We start from the raw sequence: 19,663 nt of genomic DNA on the forward strand, positions 1-19,663 counted from the left end.
TCCCTGTCGGATGCGTCGCCGGTTGCAGGTTTTCGAAGTTGGAGACATGCTGGTAGAGCTGGGGCCAAAGCAGTCCTTCTTGTTTCTTCAGGTTGCAGGAATCTGATTTCCTGGGTTCTGGGTCACCCCTAAATACTGAATTTAGGGGTGTGTTTAGGTCAGGAGGGCAGTAGCCAACAGCTACTGTCCTGGAGGGTGGCTACACCCTCTTTGTGCCTCCTCCCTGAGGGGAGGGGGGCACATCCCTAATCCTATAGGGGGAATGCTTTAAGATCAAGATGGAGGATTTCTAAAGGCAGCAGTCACATCAGATCAGGGCACCTTAGGGGCTGTCCTGACTGGTGGGTGACTCCTCCTTGTTTTTCTCATTATCTCCCCTGGACTTGCCGCCAGAAGTGGGGGCTGTGTCCGGGGGCGGGCATCTCCACTAGCTGGAGTGCCCTGGGGAAATGTAACACGAAGCTTGAGCCTTTGAGGCTCACTGCTAGGTGTTACAGTTCCTGCAGGGGGGGAGGTGTTAAGCATCTCCACCCAGTGCAGGCTTTGTTTCTGGCCTCAGCGAGCACAAAGGCTCTCACCCCAGGGGGGTCAGAAACTCGTCTCTCAGCAGCAAGCTGGCACAGACCAGTCAGTCCTGCACTGCTGGATTGGGTAAAATACAGGGGACATCTCTAATCACGGTGTCTTTAGCGGGTAGTGAGACAGAGATACTTGGGAGATTCGTAATTCAGTGCCTAACTAATGTTGGAGGCACCATGTCGTAAAGACTCATTATAATAATGAGACTGCTGGATTTGGGTGGCAGCACCACAGGACGCGAGGGACGGAGTCTGATTCTGTGCCGTGTGACAGCTATCCCCCTAACAACTAGCAACACCTCACCAGTACCCGAGAGTAAAAGGTGATTTGTGGCAGTCCTTAGCATGTCATCTAGATTTCTCAGGGAAACATTTTTGGAACAGAACTTACACTTTTCTCTCACTCACATATGTCTCACACATATCAAAGGCAAAACAGAACAGGACTAAGTTCAATAGGTTTTATTGAATCAACTGCATTCAATGTAAAGAAGCATGTATTGTGATTATAGGGATAATAAAAGCAAGGCAGTAACAAGAAAAGTAAAACATAGAAAAAGTCCCACCATACTGTCACAACAATGGTTCTAAAACCCCTACCTACACTCCTAAGTTTCTCTACAAGAGTGTGGCAGTGTAAGTCCTAGTGTGCCCATCAGCCCCCAGAAGAACCCCATCTCCCATACCTGTGATTGTAGGTAAAGAAGAGGTTTGTTGGTCTACTGCAAATTCTCCCACATGGAGGGAGAAACTGTAAGAAACGGCAAAGGGGACCTGCAGTGGGCAATGGCAACTGGTTGGAATTCCCCGCTATAATGTAGAGGGCAGTGAGGTGTTTTATAATAAAAAAAACTGGTGCTCTGAGAAAACTGCCCTGATGTGACAACACATATATTTCTGTGTATAAAAGTTAGGGACATGATGAACGCTTTGTCCCTGCAATAATTTGTACAACCTTGAATAAAGCACAGAATGAGAATAAAGTGCAGAGAAAAGAATAACTGGTGTGTGTAAAAGGACAAGTTGATAAAATATTAAAAACATCTCCACTAAAATAAGGCTTCTGCTAATATAATAGAGAAATAAAAAAATGCATGCCTTGGAGTGAGAGTACAAGCTGCAGGCCTAGGCTAAAATAACGTGCCTATGTAATAGCTAAAGTAACCTCACGACAACGCTTGTTCTCATACCTCGCAGTCAAGGCCTGGAACAACCTTCTGCAACACCTTAGAACCCCACCCCCATGGACTTCTGAAGGAATCTGATGACATGGCTCTTCTAGATGAAACAGGCAATATCTTCTCCTCTCCCCTCAGGCCTGCCCTACTCGGCACCTGGATACCCTCACGGGTGATTAGCCATGCTCTTCAAATCCACATAACATACGTGCTCAAAGAGACAACTCTGATAAACATAGGGTGTTCATAGAAAAAGCAACCCCATAAGCATTTCCAAATAATTTTAATATGCCTTGTGAAGGTGCTCTTTCATGAATTATCCTTTGGTGATCAGTTTATTTCTCCTGTTCATGCTCATTCACTCCTAGCATGAATCACTGAAAGTAACAGCACTCCGAAGTAATATTCATTCAAAGGCAAACAGAAATCTCCACATGCCAATTGTGATCAGTGTCTGTCCCATTCATGCCATTCATTCCTGGCATGAATCAGTGGCAGTGTAAACACTGCATAGACAGTCTCATAGAACTGAAGACATTAAATTCTGCACAACCTTACACCCTAAATGTGATATATCATGAGCAAGTCAATTAAGTTCAATCTGTCTTGTGGGTATGTTCTTTCTGATAGAAACACTAATCACAGTGCATGCTTAGAGACAAAAATTAGAACATGAGCCGTTCTTGAACATTTCATGGTATTTTCAATAAAAAGGCAGCATAATGAAAAATATTTCCAAGAAAAGTTTGCCTTAAACATGGAATGCATCTGTGACAAAAAATTGAATGTTTGATGATTGAGTGCCTGTTCAGTTGTAAAATAATCCCTCATGCATTGTAGTGTAAATTCTCCATAGAAGGCAGAATGATACACCAAATAACAAAACATATAAAGTGAGACATTAATACACCTCTGGGTCGAAAACCAGAGCCTCTCTCTGTATATTTTGCAGGCTTGGTAACAAAAACTCTAGCATACAGCTAAAGCTGTCTATAGCCAGATCTAAAAGGTCCCTGCTCCATTAAAGGAGCCAGAAGCACAATCCGTCTGATTGTGGTAGTTACACCAGTTTACTATCACAGGATCTCAAAATTCTGATTGTGTAAAAAAAAGAAAATTAAAAAGAAAAAAAACACATTCTGTGGGGTCGTGTCCTAGCAGTACAACATGGCAGACATGCGCCGCCCAAAATCCTGCAAAATACTGCCCCCTTGTGCCTGCAACTTGTTTCCAGAGGGCCAGAGGAGGCTGGGACAGACCGAGGGAGCCCCTGGTCTCGTAGGGAGTACAGAGGAACAGACCTGGAGCTGGGTCCCAAACGTGGCTGTGTTGCTGTCAGGCCTTGGTGCGGCTTGCCCGGGCCTTGAGTGGAGTTGGTGCACTCCCCTGTCCCCCTTGTGCACTGAGAAGTAGAGGCAGAATCGTCGACTACTTCGGGTCACAGCAGTGATGTCTGGGGGTGTGTTCGGCTGCTCTGGCCGATGGCTCGGAGGGCAGACAGTGGGGCTCGTGCTCCGACTTGCTCTTGGGGCTGTAGCTGGAGTGAGGTGGGTGGCGGCATGGGGCTCATCTCTCGGGCGATCGTAAGGAGGGTCTTGCCCTGACCAGCTGAACGCGGCTCTGGAGCCTAGGGGGCCACGTCTGGTGGTGCTGTTGTCTTGTTGCTGGCTGTGTCCTGGTCGACTGCATGTCTGATGCTGGCCAGGTCAAGGCAGTGACCGGCTCTATACAATTCTACGGTCTGGTCACCGCAGCATAGTCCCTGAGTGGAGAAGAGGAGGGGATTGGGGGTGGCCCTGCCAAACTTTGTAGTAAACATTACTCTTCACCCTGATTACTTTAGCAAATACTCTAAATAGATTGGCATGAACCTAATTCCGGGGCTGTGGCAAATTAAGCCGCTGAGACTGACATCAGGCCATACATACTCCCTTTGACCTATAGGAATACAGAGCTTGCTCCTAGACACAAGAAGACTGGAGAGCCATCATGCCACATGACAGCCCTGAGGTCTAACCCAGGCGGAAGTGCGTTGATTAAGGGGGCGACCTACAGTTTGGAACATGCTTAGACCATAAGACTCTGTGTACTGCTGAGCCTCTAGATGAGACCTTCCTTGGCGTCCTTGTCCACATAGGCGCCCTGGGGGCGGTGGGTCAAGCCTACCTCCTGACTGCTCGTGCCACCCCTTACCCCTGTAGACTGGGGGTCTGGCACAGGAAGCAGCCTCACCATATTGAAAGATAAATTACCAAGCTCCACAGCCAAACAAAGTACCATGGATAAATACACTGAATCTGGATCAGCTGATTCCAGCGGGGCCCTGATGGCAGGCCCAGACAATGCAATGCTCTTGGCAGCCATTACTCAATCAATAGCCATGTTAGATGTCAAAATGGGAGCAGTGGGCTCGTATGTGACCCTACTGCATCAAGATCTGCAGAACGCAGATGAGAGAGCAGATTCCATGACTTCCCTGCAGCATAAGGTACCCAAGCTCACGGCCGTAACAAAGGAACTAGTGGCGCATGTTGAAGACATGGAGGGCCACACTTGCCGCAATAACTTGAGGTTCATGGAATTCCCCAACGGATGTGAAGGTGTACCTGTGGACAAAGTCTTAATGCAATGGCTTGATACGCTCCTACCTTCAGAGTCCCTTTCCTCCTGCTTTGGGATCGAGCGGGCTCATAGAGCACTGTGAAGAAGTCCCACCTCCCTTCCCCAGGTGCCTGTCCGCGACCAGTCATTGCCAAACTCCTCAATTATCTTGACAAAGACGCTATTTTGAAATTTGCACAGAGAAGTGACAAGATCCTATTTGAGTCCCACCACATCGTGATATTCCCGGACTATACTAAAATGGTTCAACAACATTGCCAATCCTTTGTAGCTGCAAAGAAGCGCCTGAAAGATCTTCAGATACCATACATGCTATTGTTTCCTGTTCATATGCACGTGGTCTTCAATTCTCACACCATATTCTTTGACACTCTAGAGGAAGTCTTCAAGTGGATGGATGAGTCTGTGCCTATAAAGCCCAACACCCTGCCATGACTCAGACTCGTCTCTGAGTGACAGATGAGCGCAGGGTGCAAAACCCATGGGAAAGCATTGCAACCGATCTTGCTCATCCTGACTAAACAAGCAACGCAATGATGAACCCAGAGTGATCCCCTCGGCCCAATCATAACATCTAACACTCTGCAGTGACATACAGGGCTATCCGGGTCCTGTGAATTGACACAATTGTTCTTGCTGGTACACCACGACGAGGACAAGTCATCTTACGGCACCAACTCTAGAGCAACTCAGACTAGGGTTGTCTTAAGAAAAGGTGTTTTTTTTATGTTGTTAAGGATAATGGGGATTCATTGCACTGACCCGATCTTTGACTGCCGTTGGAGTCAGACCTGGGTCCATTCCACGACAGATACTTCCAGGGTTGGGAGGTATAGGGGTAGGGGGAAGGTTGGGCATGATTGTTACATTGTTTTGTTGACTGTTGTAATGCATAGTTTGGGCGTCTACTTAAATGTCACTTCATGCGCACCTATCCCAGCATTCTCTGCCCCTGCCCCAGATGGCTGATGTGAATCCCACAGGCCCCATTGGTCAGCTCTGTGTATTAAACTGGAACATCCATGGAGTCCTAGACAAGAAAAAGCGTGAAGCAGTATTCAAGCAAGCCAAAAGGCTACTGGTGGATATTCTCGTCCTACAAGAAACACATCTACTAGGGTCCAAAGTTCCCTGTCTGGCCAGATTTGGGTGCACCCAAACATTACACCCTGGGTTTTCGAGGGGATATGCCCTTAATCATTGCAGGCTTCCCTTTGAGTCCATAAGACCATGGAATGATACTCAGGGCAGATACCTAGTGGTGTCAGGATCTATATACAGGGAGTCCCTATTCATTGGCAGCATCTATGCCCCACCCGTCACTGGGTCAGTTATTTGCTGACCGCATCCATGGCCTGTGGGGTGAGTTGCAGGATGGTTTGACAGGACTGGAATGACGTTATGTTCCGGACAGCTGATAGATGGCAAGCAGGGGAAGGGAAGTAGCCACCCGGGGGTCCAAACTGGGGTCCCTAGTGGTGGGGAGATATCTAGAGAACATATCATCCCAACGGTATTGGCTACACATGTTTTTCCACAGCTTATGGCTCCTTCTCTAGACTGGATTATTTATTGGTACCTGCCAACATAATTTATCGAGTTTCTGGGAAGACATCCTACCTAGAGGACTATCAGACCCCTCCCCAGTGGTCCTATGGCTGCACGTAGGTCCACAACGCCCTGCCTTTAGATGGCAACTCATTTTGGCCCCTAGAAATCCATCCTACAAAGTACACCTAGACCATGCTATATTGGATTACTGACTGTCTCTTCCAAGGTAGTGCTATGGGAAGCCTTTAAGCCCACACTAAGGGGGATGGATATAAGCTTTTGTGTCAGTGAGCACAGGCGTAGGTCCCAGGAGTTAACTAAACTCGAGAGACAGATGGTTGATCTTGAGGAGAAGGGGTGCAGGGAAGATGGTGGGCTGGCAAAAAGGCAAATGGGTAACTCAGCAACAATACCAACAAATACCTCTAAGATGAGGCCGAACAGGCTTGACAGGCATCTCAGAGCTGCATATACCTGTGAGGCAACCAATCTAGCTCGATGTTGTCTATGCTGTGTCAGGTGTCCTGCAGTCGCCCCAGTGGCAATGATCCAAGACAAGCAGGGAGCTTTGATATTAGGCATGAGGGAGGTAGCTTAGAGCTTTGCGGAATACTGTGAGGCACTTACTTGCAGAGAGAGGCAGTAACAGCTGATCAGATAGCAGAATTTATAGAAGCTCTACCCATTTACCCCTGTCACAGTCCTCTAGCACTCAGCTAGATGAACTGCTTGCAGCGGAGGAATTAGCTGCCGTTCCAACGACCTTATAGCCCAGGATAGGCCCAGGTCCAATGGTTTTTCTACCAAGTTCCTTAAAGCATATATGCCACACCTAGGGGCACATCTACCAGGGGCTAAACAGGAGGCACTTAAAGAGAGGCAGCTTGCCCAAGATTGGCGCCACGCTGAAATCGTTGTGTTTCATAAGCCAGGGTGCCCATCAGAAGCCCGTTCCTCTTATCACCCTATTTTGCTCCTCAATATTGATGTTAAACTTCTAGCTAAAGCCCTGGCCATTAGGTATATGGCACATATACATGCCCTGGTCCACCTGGATCAGGTTGGCTTCATGCCCCACGGGCCACTCGTCTCAATATTCGGCGTGCGTATACTATCATGGCCTTTGCAGACCGACTAGGTCGACCAACAGTGTTATTATTAGCAGGCATTGACAGAGTTTATGACTCAGTGAGCTCGGAGTATTTATTTGCGCTTCTCCAACAACTAAATTTCAGACCCCAATACCTCTCTTATGTATGTCTATTATAACCAGAGCTGACTGCATTGGTCTGAGTCACAGGTGCTGTCTCAGACCTGTTTCCTATCCAACGCGGTACTACACAGGGCTGCCTATTAGCCCCCTTACTGTTTGCTCTGGCTATACAGCCCTTAGCCACTTGGGATAGGATAGACGACCAGGTACAGGAATTAGAATGGTCTGTAGGTTTGTCAGACAGAATTGCCCTATATGCTGATGATGTACTGTTCTTCATGACCGACGCTGAGACAACGGGACCTCATATACTACAAATCATGCAACTATTTGGTGAGACCTCCGGGCTATACAGAACACCAGTATATCAGTACTGTTCCCACTGAGTGGCCCACTGGGCTACAAGGCTTGGTCATTGGAACTGAAAGTGGCAGTGGAGGGATTTAAATATCTTAGAGTGTTCCTCGCGCCTGCTTCCAACATTTCTTGTAATAACAATATAACTCCCTTGCTCGCATGTGTTAGGCAAGAGGTCTGATCCTGGTCCCCGTTGCCTTTATCTCAACTTGGTAACTCAGCCAACTTTAGGATGGTCTCTCTGCCACACCTCCTATACCAACTTCAGAATTGTCCATTCACCGTAAACCCCTCATGGTTTAAACAGGTCAATACACTCCTGAGTCAGTTACTATGGGGCAACGGTGCATCGCACATAGCTCTGCGCATGTTTTCAATCTACCTTCTGCGGCGGCATTTCCGCCGCAAACGTGCAGTTATACTACGCCGCATCCCACTTACAGATTCTCAACGATTGGTGGTTTTGTCCCCATGATGACCAGGCCTATGCCACTGAACAGTGCACACTAGATGATACTTCGATGCTGAACCTGTTATATGGTGGTGCCCTTGGGACCCTCCCTCTAGCGACCAGAGTTGTGGTGATGATATGGAAGCAATCGCTGCGTACAATCATCTAGTGGGGGTGACTGACACGAGACGCGCCACTTTGGCAGGGTACTCTCCTTCAACAAGTGACTCGCCTACAAGGCTTCCCGGGATGGGACCAAATTCATATCTCCACACTGGGTGACGTTATGAGTGGCAGTATACCTAAATCGGTTTAGGAGCTCCAATTCGAATGTAAGATGCATTGCAGCTAATTTCACAAATATCGGCATTTACACCATGCCATTTCCCCATATTTACGCACCTTCTCAGACCTTCCAGACTTTAGTCCCTTAGAGGGCAAATTACAGATGGGTGTCCTAACCAGCCACAAAATCTCTAAAATATATCAATCTCTAGTCACTAATAGCCACATTACGCTGGAAGGGGGTGGTGTCCTGTCTAAGTGAGGTCTTCGCCTGGGTCATTCCATTTGTCCCACAGTTGCTTCTCTTCCACAGCATGGAGGAAATAGGGGGGAACAGTTATAAGCGCCATTTGTTATTCCTTGGACTCACTCTGGCAAAGAGGGATATTGCTCAACTATGGAAGACTAGTGTGTCGCCGATCCTGGGGACATGGAAGCAGGGGATGAACTTCTGCATGGGGCTGGAAATAACAGTGTTTAGGGCCAGAGGGTGTCCTCAGAAACATCAAAAGATTTGGCAAAGATGGGCAGACTACCGCAGCCGGTACTTGCAGCCAGAATATACGGCAGTCTCACAATTGGAGGCCAAAATTCGGATTTATAGCCCACAATGTTGTGAGGGCATGTTAAAGCAGCTTTGAAATTTGCAGTTTCCGGAGTGCAAATGGATTAAGTAGACCTCTGGCTTTGGGTCCCCAGGGGTCTGTAGGAACTGCGGCCACAAAAGAACTGGGGCCCCTGTTAGCTGTGGTGGCTAGGGAAGAGTGAACGTGGCTCATAGCCGCTACCTTAGCAGCAGAACGCATACTGCAGTTGTCGTGGGGCCATGGTGAGCCCCAATGACCTAGCAGTGGCCCTGCTATCTTTAAAATGTTCAAGTGCCGGGACCACCTTGATGCCAAAGAGGCATCAAAGGGCATGTTCATATGGGATGCCCGTACACTGACCCAAAAGCCAGTTGTTCTTAACAAGGCATGATCTTTAAGCATCATTGTAGAAGTAATGGCTCTGTCCAACGAGTCGTGATCTCCGATCCGCAGTAAATGGTGAACTTTGCTGTGTGTCTACCATCAGCAATAGCTTGGGAGAGTATGGCCCAGGCTTCCTCCGAGACCACAGACAGCACTTGCACAAGCAAATCCCATACAGTATGGGAATTTCTGCCCAATAAGCTTGTGGTGTTCACAGACTACAGTGCAAGGCTGGTTGAAGAGAAAATTCTCTTCCAAAATGTATTCAGACTCTTGAATTCCCTAACTGGTGGTGTGGTAGGGAATGCACCAGGGTAGATTTTGGAGGTAAAGGCATGGGCCAGCAGGATCTCATGAATGGGCTTCTGGGTAAGTAAGGCTGGATTTCCGAGAGGTGGGGGCTACGGTAGAGCATGACAGGTTTGCGCACAAGAGGCTTGGGCCAGGCCCCAAGGAGGGCATCAGTGAAGGCTTCATTAAAGGGGAGTAGGGATTCTGAGAAAGATACCCTGGGTCAAATGTTAGGTTTGTCTTCCACTGTGGACAGTGTCAGGTCCAAGGCCGTCACCGACCTCAGGCCCACCATAGCAATGGACGCCCCTCTCTCTATAGCCACTGTGGGTGGAGAGAGGAGACCACTGTATGGTAAGCTATCCAGACCATTGGCATCAACCAGTTCCTCAAACCAGTTATCTTGAGCCATGAACTCTTCTAGGGGGTCAGGATAAGTGTAAGGATCCTCTGATCAACTCTGTTCAGACCGTCTGGGTCCAGTCGGCACTGGTGCCAGCATTCTGCAACATTGGTTTGACTCCATACCGGAGTCAGAAATCATGTTGTGTCCAAACCACACCTTACTGTAAACTGTTTTGCATCCCTCTCATCTTTGACAGCTTGTGAGTGTGTCTCCCACACGTCCTCTAGGACTTGTAGCAGCACCTGTGCCAACGTACACAGAATGGAATGGAAAAACAGCCTAATAAGCATGAGGTGTTTACAGACCTCAATGCCAGCCCGGAGAAAGAAAACATTTTCTTCCCAAGCTGATCTGGCCTCTTGGATTCCCTATCCAGGGGAACGGAAGGGAAAGCACCATGGGAAGTGGAGGCCTGGACCAAAAAGCTCTCCGTGCTGGGGTGTTGGGGAGGAAACTAGGATCATATGGAGCTGGGCAATGGGGCGGCCAATTGTCCTATTAACAGAAGCCCCTGAGCTGGCTTTGGACCACGTCTGCAGCAGGACATCAGTGAGGGATTCGTTACAGGGTAACATTGGATCTGATGTGGGAACCCCTGGCTGAAGCACCTCAGTCAGGAGGTTAGTGCTGACCGTAACCATAGGCAAATCCAGGTCCATGACCTCAGCTTCCCTATGCACCACCATAGCATACGAAGCTCCCACCTCCATAGCCACCATAGGAGGTAAGAGCATTTAAGTATCTGGAGGGGTGTCCAGTCCGCTGGCTTCTCCTGGTTCCTCACACCAGTCCATTTGCTCCAAACCGTACTCTATGGGATTCTGAGACCACTCCCATTCCTCACCTGTGCCTGGTTGCTCATAGAAAGACTCAGGCAATGATCTGGCCCCTCTCAGTGCTGTTGAAGTTAGAATCGTCGTCAGGTACGAGGATGGTGCTGACACCACCGGTGGGTGTCGGTGGCATGGGGAGGGTCGACGTCGGGAACAACTCGGGAGGAGGCCAAATGTGTGTACCCGGCATCGTTCTGGATCCAGTTTTGGATCCAAGAGGCCCCATCAGCACTGAGGCCGAAGCTGCTGGCGTGGAATCTGATGGGGCCCCTGCCAACCCCAAGGGGCCCAGAGGCACGCCAGCAGGGGCACCCCACTTAAATACGAGACGCTGGCCTCGTAAAACTTCTTGAGTTGAGCGGGTGTAGCTTCAGCTCCCGGCAAGGGGGGGGGAGGCTCGAAGTCAGCCCTGGCATCGGTTCCACTGAACCGAGCTTGGAACGTTGATGTTCCAGTCACCTCATCGGTCGATGGGCAGGGTGAAGACAAAGTCAGTTTGGGCTTCTTCTGCCTCTTCCTCAAGTACCCAGAGGACCTTAAGTGCAAGAAGAGGACTTGGGCTCCTGGAGCGGTCCTGTGATCTTCTCCTCGATCAGGACCGTGACCTCCTGGGAGTCGCGCCAACCGACATCGACTGCCGGGCTGCCATGAGCTTCATAGAACGCTCTCTCAAAGCTATCTGGGCCATGGCCTGGCAGTAGGAAACACAACTTCGAGTCGTGGTCTCGGTCTAGGCACCAGAGACATACCTGGTGGGGTTCTGTCCCCGACATGGTGCAATGGCAGGTGCCACACGGCTTGAACCCAGTATTTCTCGATCTCATCCTCCACAGACTTCAAAAAGACTCAACAAAAAGGTCGAAAAAGGCAGGTAAAAAAAGACAGAGCATAGCTCGATTCCGGATCTGCGCTTATCTGGCACGGAAGGAAAAGAACTGACGTACGTGCACTGGGGTGGTGCCTTTATAGGCGATGTGACACCACAGACAGCTCCAATGACGCCGACGACGCCACGCAGATCCGAATGATGCCACCTGACTGTACACGCAGTGTACTGCTCAGCAAAAATTCTGGATTCCAAGCTGACGTCAGGAAATGCTAAGGTAAGGAATCTGCAGCTAGAAGTCTCTATCAGATGACATTGCCTTTAGCCATCTCAGCCACCTCATAACTGCAGCTCCTGGTAGCTGCTGAAATCCAGCATACGCTAGGTCCATTGAACAGTCAATTTCTATCTCCTGCCACAAGATACATTAGTGCTGCAGTATCAGACTAGATCTGCTGGGCGAATCGGCCCAATATGTCAAGGAAGTTAGAAGCACGGACTGCAATGGCACACATTAATGAGAACCTTTTACCTATGTTGTCCAGGCGTCTGCCCTCTCGATCCAGTGGGGCTGAGACAGAAGTAAGCGGGTTTTCTGAACAGAGCTGAGCAGTCTGTGAATCCTCTCTAGGAGGTGCTGCAATGTTGGATGCAGGGGTCATCCTGGGTCTTATCGGCGGTGGAATAGGCCTTGGTGTTCTTGGTGATGAAGGTGGTGGTGGAGCAGTAAACTGCCCAAGTAACAGAGGTCGAGCTGACTCTGGAAACCTTCTTTGATAATCCTGCAACATCCCTTGCACGTCTTCCAACAATGATAGAGGCATTAGTATCATACTTTCCTGAGAAGGAGATTGGTAGTTGTGCTGAAAATGTTCTCCATGATATCTGGGTCTATCAGAATATCTAGTGGTGGCTAATGGTATTCCTCATAATATTGCTCATCATCTTCATCATTGAGTTCTGAGGGACTGTGAGCTGCCCTGAATGAGCTCTCATCCTCTGACTCTTCCAGGTCCAAAAGGTGGATTGGAGGGAGAGGAGATGCTTTGTTGGGAGAAGTGTGTTCTGGAAGGAGGAAACTTTTTGCAATTTTTATCGTCGTAGATGGTGTTGTCGACGAAGCCTTGGTTGACTTCAACTTGACAGCGGTAACAGTGTTTTCGTCGATGAGGCCATTGTCAACGGGTTCGTCGCAGAGGGCACCGCCAATGGCAGGGCCAGCATTGACAGTTGTATTTGCATCGCCGACGGTGTTTTTTAACGGCAAAGGCTTTGTTGGTGGAATAGACATAAAAAATAATTAACAAATAGCAGGAAATGTTAAGCTTTTGAAAAGCGTAGTAGCAAACTATCAATTTACAGCACCAAATGAAGAGTTATCAAGCGACTACTGCATAACAACAAGGCATTACTATTATGAGGACAAATTGCAGGTGTCTGGGTGTATAAAAAAAAAATAAAGATTATGGAAGTCATTCCGACCCCGCCTGGCGGGAACTGCCAGAAGACCGTACCGCGGTCAAATGACCGCGGCGGTCATTCTGACTTTCCCGCTGGGCCGGCAGGCGACCGCCAGAAGGCCGCCCGCCGGCCCAGCGGTAAAGCCCCTTTAACAATGAAGCCGGCTCCGAATGGAGCCGGCGGAGTTGAATGGGTGCGACGGGTGCAGTGGCACCCGTCGCGATTTTCCTTATGGGGCCCTGTTAGGGGGCCCCTGCACTGCCAATGCCAGTGGCATGGGCAGTGCAGGGGCCCCCAGGGGCCCCATGACACCCGCTCCTGCCATCCTGTTCCTGGCGGTAAGAACCGCCAGGAACAGGATGGCGGGAAGGGGGTCGGAATCCCCATGGCGGTGCTGCTTGCAGCGCCGCCATGGAGGATTCCTATGGCCAGGGGAAAACCGGCGGGAAACCGCCGGTTTCCCTTTTCTGACCGCGGCTTTACCACCGCGGTCAGAATTGGCCCGGAAGCACCGCCAGCCTGTTGGCGGTGCTTCTGCGGTGGGTCAGAATGACCCCCTATGTCGGTCTCGGGGACCAATTTAGAATTAGTCACTAACCCAAACACTACACAAAGGATTTTAGTGACCATTTGGATCACTCTAAGGATAGAAAAAAGCACGTTCTTTCATCACTTGTATATAGGTTAAATCTGACGCTACAGGGGCTATGACAACGTCCAAGGCTTGTGCATGTTACAAAAAGTGTGAACATGGTTATGGATATCAACCGTGACTTTTTGGCAAGGATCATGTTATACAAATACGACAAACATACATAGGTTAATATTTTGTACTCATGATAGAGTCACTCTCGAATCTCTTTCGTCACAAAAATCCAGGTGGCTAATGGACTAATTTCCAATGATAGTGTTGATTCATTTTATTTAGAAGGAGCTAAAGAGACAGCCTTAATGCATAACTCAAATTTTGAAAATGTCACGAAATGTAACAAATATCTTATATTTCTTACCAGCTGCTCACATCTTTTCTGTTTTTTCTTTACTTCTTGCTCAAGGTTTTCAAACTCCTTACGTTTTTTACTCAACTCAAGTTCCTACAAGAGAAAATGTTAGAAATCATAGAGCTACCACCTTTGCAACAAGCATTTCAGAATACTACGAATTTACTTTTAATATATGCCTAAATATGATTTCAATGTATTTTACTAAAGTCCTTTGGGGCTTAAAATGGTAATTAAAAGACTGCGCACTTCTCTGTAACACGTAAATAATGTGTAGATTCTTTGAACAGGTAACCACTAACATTGTAAGCGGTTTAGCAACTCTTTTTTTGTACCTTCTGACATTTTTATGCATGCGATACATCAAAACAGAATATTATGCACGTCAGAACTTTATTAATTGAAACATCATCTGACCTTATATAACACAAGAACCCTCAACCACCCGTCTTCGCTCCACTACTACCTACCTGACTATCTCTTGGTGCATATCATGGGGTATCTGCTTGTTGGCACAATACAACTGACATGATGCCTAAAGACATACATGTAGGGTACCCCAACCACTCATAATGGGCCTCTTGTCGCCACAAACCTAACAGACGGAGGACACATTCAGAGCACATCAGCCACCATGTTACATTTGGCGCTATGCAAATGTTTATTTCCCGTGCGGCAGATTCTTGAAACGTGCGCTTTCAAATAACCATGTGTTTAATATTGCCATCGAGAACAGATCCGGAAGTTATATTCTGACCAATGGCGCGAATCATTCTGATAATGACCTTAGCTGCTCCTTGCAAATCACTAGACTCGGGCCATTTGCCTTGAATAGTAACCGCTGGCATTGCTTGCACGGCAAGAAGGCGGGACCCCTCTCCTGGTGTGTGACCCATACTCTCGTGTGTCGATAGGTAAAAAGAACGCTTTGAAACGCTTCTGAATGTATAGGTCGAGCTTAGTGGATTTGATGCACCTACTGTAGGGGACTTTAAGATAAAACTGTAGTTGCAAGTTTAAGCCCCATGGATCCATTCAGCCATTTATCCTATCAAGGTCGCACACATTGAGAGGTGGGAAACTAGCGCCAAGAGACCACGATGGTGCTGAACGCGTACATGGCCCACAGCTGCACAAAATATATAAGCCAGCATGAGTGAGACCTGGGCCATCCACTAGTTTTCCGCTCTGTGGTGCAAAGCGACGCGCTGTCAATATCTTATGTCAACACTACAGTATCTTAAAAGTGTCCTTAGCAGCTGCCTAGCAAACATTGCCAAAGAGTTATGTCCCGTCTCTTTTGCTCGCCAATTTGTCAGTACAGTTTGTTCATGTCTTTTTCGATAAATACATGCAGTTGGAGCTTATTATCAGTGTTCTTCCTTTACGATTTAGGGTAGGTAGACGGGCCCCCCTCTCCTTACACACAAAGTCACACCCCTCGCAATGACGTTCAGTTCCCTGCATATATGCATGCTTTAAACTAATATTAGATGAGAAAATATTTAACACTAATCTTTTTTGTGATAACATCTTTCAAACATCTCTGCAGTGCTAAGTATGGCAGTTTCTCTCATTTTAGTAACAATTTGGAGTAAAAAAATAACTGTGGGTTGGGGCAGGTGTTTAAAACTCCATAGAGTGGCCGGGTATGGGCACGACCTCCAGGGACACTGGAAGTGATGGTGTGTGCGTGCATGGGGTTCTTATGGTGTACAGTGGTATAGTAACATATGCAAATAATGATTCCTTCCACAGTCTTGCATGCTTTCTCAGACACCATCCACCAAATTCTTAAAAACCCTGCATGAAAGCTGACCTGGACTTTAAATTTCTGATTGCTAGCTCTCTCTTTTTAATGACTCTCTCTCTCTCTTACTTTCTTTATATTCTCTGCATTCTTCTTTTCTCTGTGTACAGCCTGATCCAAGTCACATGTATGTTTGCCTTAATAGCACCTCCCAAAATTACCCACACCTCATTTCAAAGAACACAACCTCTCCTTTAAAAGTCGAAGTCTACAACCTGACAAAATCTATTCTCCTGTAAAACATGTATTAATATTGCCAACCAATGCATGAGTTCACTTATTCCCTATTCCCACTAAATATCACACCTAATTACTAACATTTTAATCTACCTCCCACACTGGAATAAATGCATGGAATTGTTTCCTTTCGAGTGTAAGACTAAGTTCAATAACCAACAATAATCAAAAAAAAAAAAAAACACCCTGGGTTCCGGCGCAGCATGCTGCCTGGTACAGTGAGCTACAACCCCTCATCAGTGGTAAAAGTGCTATACAAATGTGTAGGAAAGTACCCTCTTTCTGGCATGGTTAACCCCACTTTTTCCCTGTTGTCAGTATGTTTTGACTGTGTTCACTGGGATCCTGCTAACTAGGACCCCAGTGACTATGCTCTCTCCTTTCAAACTTGGTTGCTTGGACCACACACATCCCACATTTGACATACTGGTACCCCCCCTATAAGTCCCTAATATATGGTACCCAGGGCATTGGGGCACCAGGGTCCCCCATTGGCTGCAGCATGTATTATACCACCCAGGGGGAGCCCATGCAAAGTGTATCTGCAGGCCTTCCGCTGCAGCCTGCGTGAAAGGGTGCATGCATTCTTTTTCACTACATGTCACTGTAAGTCATCCCTATGGTAGGCCCTCTAACCCAGAAGGCAGGGTGCAGGTACCTGTGTGTGAGGGCACCCCTGAATGAGCAGAGGTTCCCCCACGAACTCCAGCTCCATTTTTCATGGACTTCGTGAGTGTGGAGACACCATTTTACATGTGTATTGGACATAGGTCGCTACCTTTGTCCAGCTATATAATAGTAACTCTGAACCTAGGCATGTTTGGTATCAAACATGGCAGAATCATAACCCGACGTTGTTGCCAGTATTGAAAGTATGATTCCATCCACTCTGGGGGGTTCTTAGAGGACCCCCAGCATTGCTCCTACTAGCTTTCTGGGGTTTTCAGGGATGCCCAAGCTGCTGCCACCCCTTAGACAGGTTTCTGCCATCCTGCTGCTTGATCAGCTCAAGCTCAGGAAAGCAGATCAAAGGATTTCTTTTGGAAGAGGGTTGTTACATGGCTTGGGAGGGATAGCCTCCCCAAGCCACTGGTATGATTTTAAGGGCACATTTGGTGCCCTTTGTGCATAAACCAGTCTGCACCAGATCAGGGACCTCGAGTCCCTGCTCTGGTGCGAAATTGGACAATGTAAAGGGGAGTGACCACTCCCCTGTCCATCACCACCCCAGGGATGGTGCCCAGAGCTCCTCCAGAGGGTCCCTCGATTCAGCGATCTTGAATCCAAGATGGGCAGATGTCTCGGGGAGCATCTGAGTGGCAAGGTCAGACAGGTGACGTAAAAGCCCCCTCCTGATAGGTGGTCACCTGACTAGGTGACCAATCCACCTTCCAGGGCTATTTAGGGTCTCCCTCTTGGGTGGGTCCTCAGATTCGACGAGCAAGACTCCAGCAAGATTCCTCTGCATCACTTACTTTGACTTCTGGCCACTGGAACTGTAACTGGACCCTCCACAAATCAACAATCTACATCCATGTCGAAGACTCTGTTTGCAAAATTGTTTCTATGGCTTATTGCAGCTTCTGCAACATTTCCCCATCTGTGCATCCACTGAGGGTGGCAAGTATTTAGTCTGCACCAGAAGGAAGAAGAAATCTACCTTGGAGTGTAGGAGTCTCTCTCCTGCATCCGCAGGCACCAACCGCAACGTCGACTGGCTGCGTAGATCTCCTCTCCGTCTGGGCTGCCTGGATCCTGTATCACGGGTTGTGAACTTCAGTGGTCCCCTTGGTCCTCTCTGCCAGCTGTCCAACTATGGTTTCCCACGCAGGGCAGTACCCCCGTGCACCAAGTCTCTTGCAGCTACCAAGGCTTGTTGGCATCTCCTCCAAGGGATCTTCAGGCTCCGTGTAGCCCCAGCACTCTTCCCTGCGAAGCACTGCCCTTTGTGTCCTTCCCCTGCTGCGTAGAACCCTTCTTCAGTTGTGCCATGTGGACTCCTCTATGACTCCTGGGTCCTCTTCCAGTGGGTCTCCTGTGGGGGCTTCCTCTTCTTCTTTGGATTCTCTGCCTTGCTGAGGGTTCCCTGGGACTCTCCCCTGTGGGTTGAGTCCTCCTGGATCTTGATGGTCCCCGGCAGCTCCACTTTTCGTCTACCACAACTCCTGCCTTTGCCAAGGCTTGTTGGTGGCTTTTACACGCCACAGACAAACTGCAATCTTCTATCTGGCGTGGGACGTCGACTGCATCCTCCAGGAACTCTTCACCAACTCAGGGCTGCATTGCGGACCATCTCTGTCCTACCATCAACCAACTCCTGCAACCACAGACGGGTGGGTAGTGGCTCCTGCCACTACCAGACCCTTCTGCGACATCTGGACTCAGTCCCCTTCTTTTTCAGCTCTTACTCTTCAGGAATCCTCCACTGGATTCTTGCAGTCTTGCTGGGGCGGTACATTCTTCTTCTTTTCCTTCCATTTGGTGGATTAGGGAAAAAATAGTATTTTACTCCTTTCCTTTCTGGTCGCTGAGGGGCACTGTGGTACTTCCCTTTTAGGGTTCCTAGTACCTTCAGCTCCCCTCTACAGATTCCACTTACTTGGGTGAGGGCCTTGCATTCGCATTCCATTTTTTAGTATATGGTTTAGGCTCTCCCTAGGGTGACTATTGTTTATTGCTATTGCACTGTTTTCTATTGCTTTTTATGCCTATTTCTGATTATTAGTGTACATATTTAGTGTATTTAATCCCTCCTATTAGAGGGCCGCTTATCTAGTACTTTTTGGTAATTGTGTCACTAAAATAAAGTACCTTTATTTTTGTAAAACAAAGTGTTTTTATTTCATGTGCTGTTTGACTACAGTCGTCGTATTGTATGAGCTTTGCATAACTCCTGGATAAGACTTTGCTGCTCATCCACAGTTACCTCTAGAGAGCCTGGCTTCTAGACACTGCCTACACTTCACTAATAGGGGAAAATGGACCTGGTGTAAGTACCATAGGTACCCATCACACACCAGGCCAGCTTCCTACAAAATGCAGTTGCATTAAAATATATAAATCACACTCAAATTAAAATAACATTCAACAGTAAGACAATTGTAGTTCATGCTGTCTTGCTGTCGAATTATGCGATTGTACAGCTGTGGAATTTTTCACATAATTATGGATTTGCCACATAATTCATCTTCTGCCACATAATCTGCAGATTTTAACAAAACAAACAAGTTACTTACCTCCGGGTGGATACAGTAGCTACCTGTGGATTCCTCACTTTAGGAATTTTCCCAGTGCGCCAGCATTCAACGGAATTTTTTTCCCAGCTCTTCATGTCGACGAGGACGTCACAATTGCATGACTCCGCACGCAATTCCATCTGATGTCATCGGAGCCATAAGAAGTCCTCGCTGGGATGCTGACTTCAGTTTCTCATTTTTTTACTGTGACTTCAAGGCGAACGGGTAAGTACCGACATCACAAACACATGTGCCAATTCAATATATATATATATATATATATATATATATATATATATATAAAGAATTCTTCATAACAATATATATATATATATATATAAAAATGTATATATATA

At 47.7% G+C, this 19,663-nt stretch overlaps 1 protein-coding gene across 1 annotated transcript in view; it reads right to left on the reverse strand.

Moving 5' to 3' along the window:
- The window catches only part of TSPOAP1 (TSPO associated protein 1), a 2,439,191-nt gene that overhangs the window by 1,607,179 nt on the left and 812,349 nt on the right, over positions 1–19,663 (reverse strand). The window contains exon 6 of the mRNA XM_069226865.1: positions 14,034–14,117. Within this exon, the coding sequence (XP_069082966.1) occupies positions 14,034–14,117 (84 nt within the window). The remainder of the gene's footprint in view (positions 1–14,033; positions 14,118–19,663) is intronic.

This window comes from Pleurodeles waltl, chromosome 3_2, assembly GCF_031143425.1.
Source record: "Pleurodeles waltl isolate 20211129_DDA chromosome 3_2, aPleWal1.hap1.20221129, whole genome shotgun sequence".
Taxonomy (NCBI): Eukaryota; Metazoa; Chordata; class Amphibia; order Caudata; family Salamandridae; genus Pleurodeles; species Pleurodeles waltl.